Consider the following 17,164-nt stretch of genomic DNA (forward strand, 5'->3'; position numbering starts at 1 on the left):
AATTCCATTCTTTCAGTTCATAGATGAGGTCCTGGGGGCCTAAAGAAGGGAGGGTCTCCCCCAACATAACTGCATAACATGGCACCATCTGTCAATAACTTTCACCCAGCAGGAACTTAGTAAGAGTGACAGAGAATCTACGGCAAGGAGAGCAGATCTACTACAAAGCATTGCTTCCTACACATCAATAGCAATATAAAGTAGAAACTACCCCCCTACCCCCCGCCAACTCCAACAAACTAAAGGACCATTTATATGCTGCTGCTCTATTGCAGTTAACTCATTTTGATAAACATACTTTGAAAAATATTGATAGTGAAATGTATTTCATAAGTGACCTGTAGTCTAATAACTTGTATGTGCCAAAATAATTAGCTCTAAACTCTGCATCCTCCTGTAGCATCAATTCTATCCCACATCGAATCAGGGATGAGAGAAGGTTAATTTTCCAGATGAGCTTCAGGATCATATAAGCCCTTGACTGGCCAGATATCTTAAAATTTCAAGTACTGATCACAACATATAAGTTATGCAATATATGCTAACTTAAATTAGACTTCCAAAAAAAAATCCAAATTTGTAGGTGGGAGGCTAGGCTGTCAACAAAAGCAAAAAGCAAAAAAAAAAAAACAAAAAAAAAACGAATCTAAGTCTCTTAGTTTCTTAGAGTCCCCCAACCCACACCCACATCCACACGCCATGTGTTTTCTGCCTCCTGTAGAGTGGTCATGCTCTCCAGGATAAAAGACTGAAGTGAATGTTCAAGTTTCCCTTGGCTATTTAATTGGCAAGGCCAAATGTTATTACTGGCTCATAACCTTTTCAATTGATTTCTGAAGCACTATTCTCATGACTAACCACAACAAGTCTCTAAGAGAGGAAAGAACAAATAAAAATCACTATTTACCACGTAAGCCAACACCAACCTTTAACATTTAACATTCAAATGCCTTTTCTAGAGGAGGAACATTAATTCTAGTTCCAACTGCTGCTGTAAGTGTTAAGAGTTAAGGGCTTACAATGCAGGGTTTCTCAACCTGACTTTTGTTATTGCCCCACCCAAGAGCTTTGTTCAACTATTTTTCCCTAATGACTCTCTCATTAAAGTACAGTATGGCAGATACATTTCATATTTGCTTATGTACTATACACATCTGTGCTTTACATATAAGAGAGTGAGGTATTTGTTTGTTTGTTTTTTTGGCCCCGATCCAATTTTTAACTTTTTAGGGGACACATCACCCCATTGCAACCCTTGAGAACACACGGGTTTTTGCTTTTTTCTTTTGAGAAATATTAATGTGACACTTAATCTTTTGTCAAAAGAAATTCTTTACTCTTCACAACTATCTGTGAGGATGTCCAAATGCATTACCAAACACAAATTTTGATCTACATAAGACCTCCTGTCATTACAAAAACATTATGAAAATGGATCCATAGTAATTTCTCCTGCACAATAAAGAAGACAGTTCCCTCTGTAAAACACATTTAAGTATAATCCAGTAATGTCAGTTAATTTCCTGTTTGACTAATAAATGAGGATTCAAAAAAAACGTTTCAGATACTAAGTTTGGATATACAATCCCATATACAATTTTGTATTTTATTATATACAAAATACAGTTGTCCTCAGTATCCATGCAGGAATGTTCCCCAGATCTGTGCAGATATAAAAATCCACAGATGCTCAGGTTCCTGATATAAAACATATCTACTCCACCCCCGTACACTTTAAATCATCCTTAGGTTACTTATAGTACCTAATACAGTGGAAATCCTATGTAAATAGTTGTTATGCTGTTTTATTTGGGAAATAATGACAAGAAACAAGTCTGCACATGTCCAGAAAGATGCAACCATCCAGTTTTTTTTTTTTCCTATTTTTTTTTTATCCTTGATTGGTTAAATCTATAGGTGCAGATCTCATGGATATGGAGGACTGATTATATAAAGTAATTTGCTGTCCATACTTACTCTGCCAACATTTATCAAACTTCAAAACTATAAACATAAACAAGAGGGAGAACACCACCAAAAGGTATTAAAACAGGGACAGCACTAACAGCACATACAGAGGAGTGAGCTTTTTAAAATCAAACGTTTAAATCACTGCCTGAGAAAATCAATCACCTGTAAAATGATGACTACCTAAAAAATGAAACATCAAATTACAAAATAATTCCAGGAAGGTATGCTATATTAAAATCAGTATTACAGCTTGCTTTTTATAGACGTGTTTCTCAGGTATTCATGAATTCCTGTAACTCATCTTTCTCTCCCAGGAATAATTAGTAAACATTCCTTTGGTTTGCTAAGTGAGTCTCCAGGACTCACCCTGTGGCATGTGAGACACACACGCGCATGCACGCACATGCACGCGTGTACAGGTACATACCCGCATGTACACACATGCATCCCTGTCTCTGAGCTAACCTCCAGGGAGTCAGCTTCAGTAATCTGTCTCTTGGGAACATTTTTGGTTTCCAGTGACAGGAAGGTTTTCTAATACAACACCACCGTTAGGACTGAAACGCATGCCTTAATGTGGTTGTGAAGTTACCATAAAAGAGCAATAGTCTGAGTTCTGTTGAAGGTGTATCTCCTCCTTGCATATTACTCACAGCTCCACTAAGCCATAGGTGGCTTTCTCCACACTTGCCAGGATTTTATCAACTAGGCTTCCTTTCACAGCCTTCCCCAAAATGGGAGGAGCTAGGCACAGGGCAAGGAAACTCCCTCAAGAAAAGGGAAGGGCGGTATTTTCCAGAAAAGACCTCTTTTTCTCCCCGAATCCCTGCCTGATAATATGCATGAAACAGCCAAAACCAGGCAAAAAAATGTCTGGTTGTCTCTGCCATCACTACTCTCTTCAAAGTTTTCCTCACACCTAAGGCAAATTTCTCAAGCAAAAACTAACATTGCCATCACCAAAATGTAAGGGCCGGCACGTGCCAGTCGCTGCCTGAAAGCTTTACAGATCTTACATGTTGGACACTTCTGATGCCCTTAACAGTAGGTAGAATTATCACCCCCATTTTACAAGTATACAGACTGAGACCTAAAGATCGTAACTGACTGGCCGGAGTCACACAGCTAGAGAGTGACAGGCTTAGACACAAACCCTGGTCTGACTGACTCCAGGGTGGGTGCATTTAACCCTGACACCCTCCTTCCTACCCTTCAATGTCCAAGTCCCCACCCAAAGGGACACAGATTGAATAATGGTTCACGGCATGTTTGCATAAACAGAGGAAGTTTCAGAACCCACTCCGTACTCAGTCATTTATAAAGGAATCTTTTCTGCCAAAATATAAATGGAGCCTGAAGGCAAAAACTTCACAAAGGCATCTCTTGCCTAGGGATCAGAAGTACTAATCACTAATCAGAAGCACTTGAGGAATATCTGTAGTACTACCTGCAATTTTTACTAAGCAGCCAGTTTAAGGGCCTAGCAGAGAAACTCAGCTACAGACTCCCAGACACTTTCCAAACATCCATACAATGCAAGAAAACTCCAGCAACTACCCAGACATGATTCAGTTCGGCTCTATTTAGAAAGATGAATTAAAAGCTAGCACTGCGGTACATCCAACCCTTTGGATTAGGAAAAGAGTCAGTGTGCAGGTGTGGCAGAATATGCAATAGATTTAGTCATTGTCCTGGGTTCCTGTCACAGAGTTCCTAAAGGCCTCGGAATTTCCTGAGAGGAGTGTCTTTTGCTACTCATAATGGGCATCTTTTGATCACACCTGAGTTTATACTAACGCGGTGACTGGGGTGGGGCCCCTAGACAGTCTCAGGGTGGGGCCAGTCATCATTAAGACCAAGCGATTAGAGGGCTGGAACTTTCAGCCCTACCCAGGGACCTCGGGAAAGTCAGAGCAGGGGAGGATAGGGCAGGGTTCTGGAAATTAAACTCGACAAAAAAACTTTTTTTTTTTTTTTTTTTTTTGAGACGGAGTCTTGCTCTGCCACCCAGGCTGGAGTGCAGTGGCCGGATCTCAGCTCACTGCAAGCTCCGCCTCCCGGGTTTACGCCATTCTCCTGCCTCAGCCTCCCGAGTAGCTGGGACTACAGGCGCCCGCCTCGTCGCCCGGCTAGTTTTTTGTATTTTTAAGTAGAGACAGGGTTTCACCGTATTAGCCAGGATGGTCTCGATCTCCTGACCTTGTGATCCGCCCGTCTCGGCCAACTTTTTTTTTTTTTTTGGTTTTTTGTTTTTGAGATAGAGTCTCCCTCTGTCGCCCAGGCTGGAGTACAGTGGCACATCTCAGCTCACTGCAACCTCCGTCTCCCAGGTTCACAACTATCTCCTGCCTCAGCCTCCCAAGTAGCTGGGACTACAGGTGCCTGCCACCACACCTGGCTAATATTTTTGTATTTTTAGTAGAGACGAGGTGTCACCATGTTAGCCAGGATGGTCTCGATCTCCTGACCTCTTGATCCGCCCAGCTTGGCCTTCCAAAGTGCTGGGATTACAGGCGTGAGCCACCGCGCCTGGCCAACAAAAAAACTCTTGACTGACAACATTTGATAGCTTCCAGGTGGCTGAACAGGTGCAGGTGCCGGGAAGGTGGCGCACCCAGAGAGAGCAGGGAAGCTTTGTATCCCACCCCCAATACTATGCATCTCTTCTATTTTGTTGTTCGTGAGTTGCATCCTCTGTAACAAGCCAGTATATGTAATAAAGTGTTTCCCTGAGTTCTGTAACCCATTCTAGGAAAATATCGAACCGGAGGAGGGGATTATGGATCTCTCATCCCAGCCATTTACAGACTATAGGTCGGAATACCAGAGCCCGGCTTCCAACTGGCATCCCAAGTAGGGGAAGTCTTTTGGAATCTAATGCTAACTCCAGGTAGACAGAGTCAGAACTGTATGAAATTGCAGGCTTCAGAGATTTGGAGAACTGCAAAGTATGGAAAAAACCCACACATCTGTGTCAGAAGTGTTGGGTGAGGATGGAGACAAACAAACAAAGTGTGTTTGCCCAGCAGGTCAGCTGATAATCCATCCTTCAAGAGAGATTTATCTAAACTAAAACTGATTTCCATCATTAAAGACATAATGTGTTTAAACCATAAACAAGAACATTACCATGAGTACAGGTCAAATATCACCTCATTTGCCAAACTTAAAATGCGAAGCAGAAACCATTCGTACATCACGATTGCAAATGTTTACAGATGCATGAATCTAGGAAAAGAAAACCTAAACACATGTGGGAAAAGGGTAATGGACTGATGGTGCTTAATTTTATTCCTTTCTTAATGTAAAGGAAAAGTTGTGATATGATTATCACTTTTAAAACTAGAAAGTGAAATTAATATTAATTCCAATTTATCAAAGACAGAAAATATCAACAGGGAAGTCCAAGTTGGTACTAAGTTCAAAGTTATGTTAATCACTGAGACAAAAATATTTTTAAAATGCATTTGGTCCACAAAATAGTGGATTTTAGTCTCAAAGCCAAACTCAAACATGCTAGGTTATAAACTGCTAAGAGATCAAGGCTGCACCTTATCACCAGCCTGTGGTTTTGGTGCAGGCTGGAAGCTGAAGAGGCCACAGCTGGAAAGGGGCGTGCAGCAACATTAGCTATTACTTGGGAGTCCAGGAAGGGAACCATGGGCTGCACAAAGGATTGGAGTCACCAGCTGTCCTCACAAGCCCCTGGAGAAACCACAGGTACAAAGATGAAGGCGTGGACAGGAGAAGAGGGGACCTGGGGTTGAGAATAAGATAGAAAGCAAAGAGAACTGGGGAGCAGAGGAGAAAGGAGAAAAATGGCACCTCAGGTATTGACTGCTCAGTGGTACCTACCGGTACGAAGCACAGTAAAAACACAAAGGCTACTTTCCAAAAGGAAAACAACATCATTTAAAAAGAAAAACAAAACAGCCCTATTTGCACATTAGTGTGGGAAGTGAGGACATTATCTAATATGCCTCCTCCAAGGACCCCAAACACGTTCTCTGCTGTAATTAAGAGAGGTGCCTACTGCCGGCACCACCCTGCCATACCTGCTTGTGTGACTTTGAACAAGTGTCTTAGCCTCTGGGTCTCTGTTTCCTAATCTACAAAACAGGGGATAAAAGGGCCTACGTCATCTAGCACTTTTATTTTTATTTTTCTATTTATTTATTTATTTATTTATTTATTTATTTGGAGACAGAGTCTCATTCTGTCGCCCAGGCTGGAGTGTGGTGACTGTGCCATCTTGGCTCACTGCAGCCTCTGCCTCCTGGGTTCAAGTGATTCTCCTGCCTCAGCCTCCCAAGTAGCTGGAATTACAGACATGCACCACCACGCCCAGCTAATTTTTACATTTTTAGTAGAGATGGGGTTTCACCATGTTGGCCAGGCTGGTCTCAAACTCCTGACTTCAAGTGATCCTCCCGCCTCAGCCTCCCAAAGTGCTGGGATTACAGGCATGAGCCACTATGCCCAGTTGGTACTTTTAAGAATTTATTGAGTTAATGCTTAAGATTTCTACAAACTAACCCAGCTATATACTGATCCTCTTTGAAAGGAGTTAAGTTTTCCATCCCTCTTTCATGCCACCTGGACAGAGGTACCACAGTAACTGGTTAAAATAACAGACTATGGAATCAGAACACCTCAGTTCCAATCCCAGCTCCGCCACTTTCCAGTGGTGCAACATTGGCAAGTTAGTTAAGTATGGAGGGCTTCAATTTGTAACATGGGAAGAAAATGTAGAGATCCTAGAGTCCCTGGAAAGCCCCCAGAACAGGCCCAGCATACAGCAAACCCTCAGGAGTACTATGACGTCGATACATGAGAACTTCAGCCCTTGGCAAGGTTCTCACAGTTTACTTATTTCGACTGATTCAACTGTCAGTAACCCATTTCATGCATCATCACAAATTTGGCAACTGTTCCAGCTTTCAGAAGCCCAGGTCCCAAAGGCCTGCAAGCTCTCCACAGCCAAGAAATGCAGTCTGGAATGTGAAGGCACAGAGGCAGTGAGGGGGTCATCCATGCCTTACGCTGCACACTTCCAGAATGGGTACATTTTCCTATGCCAAGGACATATTCATGCATTGCTTGGGCAAATTAAAAAGCACCTTTTTTCATGTAAAAGAAACATCCATGATTGAGTACTCAACAACAGTATCACCAATTATTATGCCCTGAAGGAAGGTCTCTGGAAGACAGAGATCAAAATCCAAGTATTCCGGTCTGTTTTGTTATTTTAAACATCATCTGAATAAGTTTGGTTGTCTGATTTTATAGACTATAGAAATTGACAACTGCACATTAGAAGAGAGGAGCGACAATACTGTGTGGTTGAAAAGAATGCTGAATTTGAAACCAGACACAGAGCTGGGCTGCTCACTAACCATGTAAGTTTAACTACTTGGAACCTTCTTTCTTCATCTGTAAAATGGGTGTAACCTAACCAACTTCATAAGGATGCTTTGAGGATTAAATGAGATTACGTATATAAAGCACCCAGATCTATGCCAAAAGCATAAAGCACATTCTGAAAACAGCAATGAAAATTATGCTCAACCATACAAAACTGCTGTTTCTCTAAGTCAAAAACAGTTGAAGAGAGTCAAACTGACAGACAGGCTGGGCAGGCAGATGCTCTTGTAGAGTAGTGAGGATCTGGGAGTGTGGGGTGCCCGGGGCAGGGCCTGAGGGCAGAGGAGCAGGTATTTACTGATGAGTGTGGTGTATTTCAACGTTTAGAAAAATGGCTCAGCTCTATCATCAGTGCACAGTCCACGAGTCCATGCTGACTAAAGCAAAGACAAAGCCCAGGGGAAACGTTTGCTTTTCAACTGTCATGAGAATTCAAAGGGTGAGAATCCACAGCTATTGAGCAAGTGGGCAAGGAATCCCACACACCTTAAATATCACGGTGTGATATCATGGTGTGCTGTGGAGGGAATAACCAGTGCTCAGAACAATGACCCCAAAGTTTCTTCACTCAAGATTAAATTAATCTTCCACTTAAGATGACAATTTAGAATACATTTCAGGGTGAAAAAATACTCAATTTCATAAAAGTTCAACTTTGTAACAAAGTGTTAAGGCAGGAGAAAGGATGCCATAGAACAGACAAACAGAAGCACAGCAGCAGCTGCCAGTGGACAGGGGAGGAGGGAGTGGCTACCTAACGGATCCAGAGCTTCAGTTTGGGATGATAGAAAGTTGTGGAACTAGACAGTGGAGATGCATGTTCAACACCGTGAACTTAATCCCACTGAAGTGTGTACTTTAAAATGGTAACAGAACTAAATTTTACGTTATGTGTATTTTACCACAATTTTTTTAAGCACACACAAAAAACCCAGACAATATTTGAGTGCTTTCTATACTGAGCCCTCTATGTATACTATGTACCAAAAATGCTATGAAGTAAATATTATTATTACTATTTCTTTTCTTAGAGTCTCCCTCTGTTACTCAGGCTGGAGTGCAGTGGTGTGATCACAGCTCACTGCAGCTTTGAAATCCTGAGCTCGAGTGATCCTCCCATCTCAGCCTCCCAAGTAGCTGGGAACACAGGCATATGCCACCATGCCTCGCTAATTTTGTTTTACCTTTTTTTTTTGAGATGGAGTTTTGCTCTGTCACCCAGGCTGGAGGGCAATGGCATGATCTCGACTCACTGCAACCTTTGCCTCCCAGGTTCAAGTGATTCCCCTGCCTCAGCCTCCAAGTAGGTGGGATTACAGGCACCTGCCACCAAGTCTGGCTAGTTTTTTATATTTTTAGTAGAGATGGGGTTTCACCATGTTGCCCAGGCTGGTCTCGAACTCCTGACCTCAGATGAGCCACCTGCCTTGGCCTCCCAAAGTGCTGGGATTAAAGGCATGAGCTACCATGCCTGGCCTTTTTTTTTTTTTTTTGAAGAGATGGGGTCTCACTATGTTGCCCAGGCTGGTCTTGAACTCCTGGCCTCAAGGAATCCTCCCACCTCAGCCTTCCAAAGTGCTGGGATTACAGATGTGAGCCACCGTGTCAGGCTGAGGTAAATATTATTATCCTCATTTTACAGGAAGAAACTGTACCTCATGAAACAAGGCAATGTAGTTTCCCCAAACTGCACACAACCAGTAAGCAGCGAGGCCAGGATTTGAACACCAGCTGACAGAGTTCCAAGGCTGGGTCTCTGCAACGCTTAGACCAACTCATGCTTAGAAAACTCACTTATGTGAAACTTGCGTAGCTGAATAATGCTGGCAGCTGAGGTGTTAGAAAGCTTAGGTGAAGTCAATAAGAGAGTCTACATAAATCTTGACTCTTCGAAGCAGGTTTTTAATAAAGGATGGGAATACTGAATTGTTTTGGAACACTAAAAGGTCCACACCTTCATTTTTCATGATGTAGTGGACGATTTGCCCAACAGTGTCACTGTTTTCATTCATACTGTCGTTCAATTCTGAAAGAGAAAAGAGGAGGGGAGAACAGGTTACAAGTGGTCACCAGCATCAAGTCAATCAGTCTTAGAACCCAAGACTTCACTGAACAGTTTCCAGGAGCCTCAGGAGATCACCCAAGGTGCTACGATTCTAGGCTTTCTCCCTCCAGCCCCAAACTTCCTCATGCGCAACAAGCATCAAGAGAAAGTATCAGAGCTGTCCGTCTATCTCTTCTGAAGCTCAAATGCTCACTCACTTTCCAGACAATAATTTGAAAATGCATTTGTACCAGTCCTCATTATTATTTCTCTCTCATCATTTCCTTAAAGCCTTAGGAGAAATGGGAAGAAGAAAGCTCATTTAAAAAGAAAAAATTCTCCTTGGATTTTATTTTAATTGCAGACTTACTATATCAATTTACAATATTAATTTCCTTTTTAAATTGGATCATAATTCATCCATGTTCATCAGACTGTCCTATCCTCTGAAATACACTTTCAAATTACCTACATTCCAGGCTTGGTTATTTGTCCACAAACTCAGTTTACTTTGGGGACTCTGTACCAGGAGTGTACATGATGGTCTTTGGGAAAAAAAGCAAACCACTCTGAAACCAATCTGCAAAATTTGTTTCAGTAAGACAAGGAGAACAAGGGAGGGTTGAAACACTCCGTCCTAGTTCACAGAGAATACATCAAGGTGTGCAATGTCCTACTCATTTACAAGGAAAATGTCTTCTCCATCCAAAGGTCAGCTTTCCCCCACGTGAACATGCATGTTTGGTTAGACAGCTCAGAAGCTGGCTGCTAAGCCAACCTACAGAGCATCTGGGAAGGAGGAGAGGGGGAGGGTCCACTTGCTGTTGACAAACACTTGGCTGCAGTTTGCTCACAGGCTCATACATGACTCATCATGCAATCCTATTCCTTCTCAGCCTCAAAGGTCAGTGGGGGTGGGAAAAACCAACAGTCCAGCAAGCTGGCAAGGAACGTTCCAGAAACCTCCCCCCAGCCAGCCCTGCTTTGCCTGAAGGGTGACCTACTCCAATGTCACCTCTCTGCATAAACTGCCCTTAGTGGGGCTGAAAGAAATGGGGGGAGTCACCTACTACCTCTCAAGGCCCAAGTCAGGAAACATCCCTAAAGATGATGGGAAAGAAACAACAGCGGAGAAAACAGGATTTCGTCTCCCAGGTTTTTCTAAACACTACCTTACGACTCCACGTTAGGAGAAAAAGATGAGATAGCCTGAAGTTAGTACTAAGGCACCAGTTCTTGCCATAACTTTTTCTGCACTGTACACATGATCGTTTACTTAATGAACACAAATTCCAATCACAAATATTTAAGATAGAACTCCCCCAGCAAAAGTAACATCACAAACATGGTGAGACCTATTTTAATTTTTCCTTCACTCTTATTCAAATCTGATTCCATAATAATAGTAAGGATTAATATTTAATGAGTGGTCATATATTCCAAATACCAAATGCATCTTTCCTCTAAATTTCACAGAAACCCCAAAAGGTGAGGATTGTTTTCCTCGTTGAAATTAAATTAAAATGTCAAATGAATAAGATTAAATTAATTAAAAATACATTTAAGTGAAATTATACATAGCAGAGTCAGAGCACACAATAACTTGTCTAAGGCCACTGGGTAAGAATGGGTGCCCTGCCTGGCAGGTATTCAGTAATGAAAGCAAGTTTTCAAACTAGGTATAATTACTGCGCATCTGCACTTACACTACACTGCACCACCTGCCGCTAAAATGGATCATTCTGCCTCAGAGAGATGGAAAGCATATATCACTGGTTTCATATTTTAAAACTGTCTCCTCACCCCCAATAAAAAGAACCCTGGTTATTTACCTATCTTTTCAACCTTCTCTTCTTCAATATCTTGCTCTGCTTCTGTCGTACAACGATAGCCTTTCTTCTTAAGCAGGTGGCAAATGAGGACGCCGAAGAGACCCATGATAAAGAACACAGGGACAAGCGCATATGCAATATATTCTGGGTGTCCATTCCCAGTATCATTGCTGGGCGACGGGGTCGTCTCTGTTCTGGAGTGCAATGTGCGGCTGCTCCCATTGTCTACAGAAAGAAACATGCATGCTGCATTAGATATCTGTCCAGGGAAGAAAAACCTAATGACTCTCAGGTAATGTTCAGAGTAAATCAGGGTCTGCTCCCAAAACCACAGGCCATGGAGACTGGTGGGTCTGGCTTCAGAGGCACAAGACAGCCCAGGTCTGGGCTCAAACAGTCTGAGTTTAACTCTGTTACTCATGAACCAGGTCCCACGCTGGGTCATTTTTTAAAAAACCCTTTGAAGACAGCTGCTTCTTCATTGTGGAATGAGTATACAGGGTTGTAGTGAAGGGTCCAGCACAGAACAAACACATAAACATTACATGTTAACATTACAAGCACAGAATGAACACATAAACATTACATGTAACATTACAAACATTACATAAACATTACATTATAGCACGGTTCTTAGTGATTAAGAGAATGGCCTCAGGACACTCAAGTTCAATGCCCAGCTCCACCATTTAGCAGCTCTGTGACAAAGGATAAGAACTTAATTAACATCTTGATGCTTTGGTTTCTCATGAAATGGGCATACTAATACTACCTACCCACCCTTCCAGGATTGTTATGAAGATGAAATAAATTATTACATGTAAACTAGCAAGCAACATAGCAAATAGTCACCCACATGCCAGGCACCATTCTAGGCATTTGTGATGCAAGCACATCACACTGAGCAAAACAGGCAGAAATTGTTATCCTCATGCAGCTTACATTCTAGGAGGACTGAGTAAACTAGCAGATCTAGAGTATGAAGAAGAGGGAAAAGTCAGGGATAGCATCAAGATCTTGGCCTGGGGCGCAAACATAAAAATGGCAGTGAGTGCACTTGTTTATCTGTTCACTAATCCCCATAAACACTGAACGCATGCCAGTTATGTGACAAGCACCACACTAGGTGGGAACTGGACAGAGTGATGAACAATGTAACGCAGCCCCTGCCATCTTGAGGCTTGTAGGATGGCATCAGAAATAGCCATTAAACAAGTATGCACGGGCCGATCATGACAGATTGTGAGAAATGCTGTGGAACACACAGGGTACTAGAAGAGAAAAGAACAGTGAAGATCCACTTTATGACTTCAAGAATAGGGAAGCTGTGAAGTGGGTATCTTTTGGAGAAAAGGGGAAGTTGTTGCCTTTAGACATGTCAAAGTATCATATGAATATATATATGACAGGAAGTTTGATATCTTAGCCTGCAGGGGTGCCACATGGACTCCGGAAAGCAGTGAGCCTGGAGCACACAATTATACAATGTGGCCAATTGAGACAGCAGGAAGAACACACTGGACTGGGCACGGTGGCTCACACCTGTAATCACAGCACCTTGGGAGGCTGAGAGGGGGGCGAATCACTTGAGGTCAGGAGTTTGAGACCAGCCTGGACAACATGGTGAAACCCCGTCTCCACGAAAAATGCAAAAATTAGCTGGGCATTGTGGTACACAACTGTGGTCCCAGCTACTTGGGAAGCTGAGGTGAGAGGATCGCTTGAGCCTGGGAGGCAGAGGTTGCAGTGAGCCAAGATTGCACCACCGCACTTCAGCCTGGGTGACAGAGCAAGGCTGTCTCAAAAAAAAAAAAAAAATTAAATTAAATAAAAAATTATTAAAAAGTTAGCCTTATATATGTTCCCGTCACACAGTAAGCACTATAAATGTGTCAGCTACCACTATTAGTATTTAGGCTGGGCATGGTGGCTCACATCTGTAATCCCAACACTTTGGGAGGCCAAGGCAGGCAGATCACTTGACGCTGGAGTTCAGGAAGAATACACTGTGTAGCAAAAGAATCAGCAGAGCACCATGCCATGGAAAAATGAGGAAAGAAGTACAAAATGAAGGTGGGGGAGTCAGGTAGAAGAGAACCAAAGAAAACTGCAGGGTTTGACTGAAACGAAGCTTCGGTATTTAGAATATCCTCACTGTGAAGGGATAAAATGAGGTTTTCCTCATCAAGGGAGGTTCACACACACTGCTCAAGAAACCCAGAAATTGGAAAACTAGAGACATTTAAATATAAGCTTTCTTAAGAGAATTTTGGTGAGAAAAGAATCCGTATTGTAAGTGAGAGCGGCAGGAGGCAGCCAAATGCCCAGGCAGACAGGGGCGGGTCCCTGGTGAAACCCCACCTCCATGCTGAAGACAGTTTAAAGCCTGAAAGCCAAGTTACAAGTTAAATCCTCCCACCAGATGGAGGACTTGTCTTCCCGTTTGGTGCACTTTCCTCACAAACCAATCAACACACCCCCCCCCACCCCGTTCTGAGTCCATAAAAGGCCCCAGACCCAGCCACGCGGGAGGAACTTCAAGTAGGGAACCATTCCCCAGAACCCCACATTGCCTCACTGCTGAAAGCCGTTTTCATTCCTCAATAAAATTATTCTCTGCCCTCCTCACCCTTCAATGTGTCGTGTATCTTATTCTTCTTGGGTGCACTACAAGAGCTTGGGAACTGCTGAAAGCGGGTACAAGCTATACCACAGGCGAGAGCTGAAGCACGCCAGCATGGCCGAGCGAGGCCTGGGCAGGGCTTCGCCAGCCGGGAGGTCCCCAGTTTACAAGTGACCCCAGTTACAAACTCCTGCATCATAATGGGAACAAATACCTGGTATGAAATGAGCACAGTTCATCACAGCAGCAAACAATATCAAACAGAACTTTATTTGCAAACCAGAGGCCACAGAACAAAGGCTACCTCTCTTTCACATGGAAATATCCATTATCTTTGAACATGAAAGGAAATAATTGGTTTCTTAAGTTTGTAAGAGGTTGCATTCATTACTTTATCAGACAACCTCCAGAATTTGAAATAGTCTGTGTTTTCTGATTTCTCCCTGAAGAATCAATATAATAAATAAATCCCTAAATATACACAATATACCATCTAAATTAGGGTTTAACCTCATGGCTTATTTTCAATAAAAACCAGAAACATTTATTTAACTCCTTTTATGGTCCTAAAATAGTAAGTTTTATTAATTCCTTTATATAACACATATTCCATGCAACAAGAATAGGTGAAGTAAGCAGCACGCTGAGATCAAGGAGCTTTCCTCAGAATCACCGTCTGTTTCAATCTGGGGGTGATAATAAATGCTTTTTGGGGAGACAATGGGAAACCGATGAAAGCAGAGGGGCTCAGAATTGGAGTCAAACACCTCCCTCTGACTCAGGTGATTGAGAAGGTGTCTTTAAGGGAGGAGACCACCCCTCATATTGTCTTATGCCCAGTTTCTGCCTCCAAAGAAAGAAGAAGTAAAAACTAAAAGGTAGAAATGAAATCCACAGGCAGACAGCCCCGCGTCGCACCCTGGGCCTGGTAGTTAAAGATCGACTCCTGACCTAATTGGTTCTGTTATCTGTAGATTACAGACATTGTATAGAAATGCACTGTGAAAATCCCTATCTTGTTTTGTTCCCATCTAATTACCGGTGCATGCAGCCCCCAGTCACGTACCCTCTGCTTGCTCAATCAGTCACCACCCTCTCACACACACCCCCTTAGAGTTGTGAGCCCTTAAAAGGGACAGGAATTGAAAAGGGGCAGGAATTGCTCACTCGGGGAGCTCGGCTCTTGAGACAGAAGTCTTGCCGAGGCCCCTGGCCGAATAAACCCCTTTCTTCTTTATTTCGGTGTCTGAGGAGTTTTGTCTGCGGCTCGTCCTGTTACATCTTCATGGTGAATTTGACATGCGGCAAACCCTTACAAACACTACGTATCTACAGAGCTCTGTGACTTACAAACGTGTCATTCACTTAATTTCATAATTATCGTGCCATGAAAAAAACTGAAGATACGAATCTAAATTAGTGAAGCATACAAATTATAGGGAGATGCAATATAGCACTTTTTCGGCCTCTGAGCCAAAGCTAAGCCATCATATCCCCTGTGACCTGCGCATACATGGCCGTTTCCTGCCTTAACTAACGACATTCCACCACAAAAGAAGTGAAAATGGCCTGTTCCTGCCCTAACTGATGACATTACCTTGTGAAATTCCTTTTCCTGGCTCATCCTGGCTCAAAAGCTCCCCTACTAAGCACCTTGTGACCCCCTACCCCTGCCCGCCAGAGAACAACCCCCTTTGACTGTAATTTTCCTTTACCTACCCAAATCCTACAAAACAGCCCCACCTCTATCTCCCTTCATGGACTCTCTTTTCAGACTCAGCCCGCCTGCACCCAGGTGATTAAAAAGCTTTATTGCTCACACAAAGTCTGTTTGGTGGTCTCTTCACACAGAGCGCATGACAGTACTCAGATTAAAAGCTCAGACCTGGCAGAAATAACAGACAAGTTATCTGGCCACATACTAGACATGTCATCTTAGGCGAGCAATTTTAACTGTTCTGTACTCTGTTTCCTCTCATAGAAAGGATCAAAATCAACGTGACTAATCTGTGATAATTTTAAAGGATGGCCCTGTGAAATAAAAATCTAATCTTGGACCCCAATTTACTATGCCAAAAGGAAAAAATTAAGCTGAAAGCTGAGTCATTCAAGAAACTGCCTTTCCTTTTGTTCTTAGGCAGATAGCTACCGATAAAAGGTTAAGTATCTGCACAGGTAGCTAGCTACTCCATGCTCACCTTATCTTAGGTAAAGTGTTGACTGACCGACATAATTGACTATTACTCTGCCCACTCCTTTTCCCTTGCAACAGGTAGATTCAGTCATGTGACCATCTGCTCCCTCTTTCCCCTTTAAATATTGAAACCCTCAAAATCTTCTTTGGAAAATGCCATGAACCACAGATTGTTCCAGTGAATTTGAGATCCTTTTCTCTGGGCATGTCCTTAACCTTTGCAAAATAAACTTCTAAATTGATTTGAGACCTGTCTCAGATACTTTTTGGTTTCCAGCTTCAAAATTATTTGATACTGCTTCTCCTGAGAGATGAGGTCTGTATCTCCTTCCCTTACATTTATACTCTTCTCTCCCTGACCCACAGAAGGTGTTGGGAGTGATGCATTATCACTTTCCAGCCTCAGGCAACAAGAAACTGATAACTTCTACTTTCTGTTTCCTGGGGCACTTGCTCCTGGAACCCAGCCACCATGCTGTGAGGAAGCCTAAGCGTCCCTGCAGAGAGAAAATAGCAGGCATCAACTTATCAGCCAGTAATAGCCATAATAAAAGTAGATCCTATAGTCCCAACTGATGCTGCATGGGGCAAAGATGAGCTGTCTGTGATGAACCCTGTCCAAATTGTATAACAGATCCTTAAACACAAGAAATGATTGCTGTTTTCAGCCGCTAAGCTTTGGGGTTGTTTGTTATACAGCAGAAGTAACTGGAAGCCTGCTGCATGGTGTCATTGTGAAGATTAAACTATGTTAATAGGTAAAGCATTCAGAAGAGTGTCTACAAAAAGGTGGGCACTGCATTTTAGTCATAATCATAAAAGATCTGCATTATTTAGTAAGATAGCTGCTAGCCACATGTAGCTATTTAAATGTAAATTTAAGCCAAATGAATTTAAATAAAGTTAAAAATTCAGTTCCTCAGTTGCATTAGCCACACCTCAAGCGCCCAGTGGCCATGTGTGGCTAACTGCTACCATACTGGACAGGCCAGATAAAGAACATTTCCACCATCCCAGAAAGTTTTTTTGGACAGCGCTGTTGAGTGTTACAAAGAATAGCCAACCAGAAAGATGCA

At 42.6% G+C, this 17,164-nt stretch overlaps 1 protein-coding gene across 1 annotated transcript in view; it reads right to left on the reverse strand.

Moving 5' to 3' along the window:
* The window catches only part of RELL1 (RELT like 1), a 78,116-nt gene that overhangs the window by 30,957 nt on the left and 29,995 nt on the right, over nt 1-17,164 (reverse strand). The window contains exons 2-3 of the mRNA XM_033213951.1: nt 11,272-11,496; nt 9,350-9,421 (exon numbers count right to left, since the gene is read on the reverse strand). Coding sequence (XP_033069842.1) covers nt 9,350-9,421; nt 11,272-11,496 — 297 coding nt within the window. The remainder of the gene's footprint in view (nt 1-9,349; nt 9,422-11,271; nt 11,497-17,164) is intronic.

This window comes from Trachypithecus francoisi, unplaced genomic scaffold (assembly GCF_009764315.1).
Source record: "Trachypithecus francoisi isolate TF-2019V2 unplaced genomic scaffold, Tfra_2.0 Lachesis_group1, whole genome shotgun sequence".
Taxonomy (NCBI): domain Eukaryota; kingdom Metazoa; phylum Chordata; class Mammalia; order Primates; family Cercopithecidae; genus Trachypithecus; species Trachypithecus francoisi.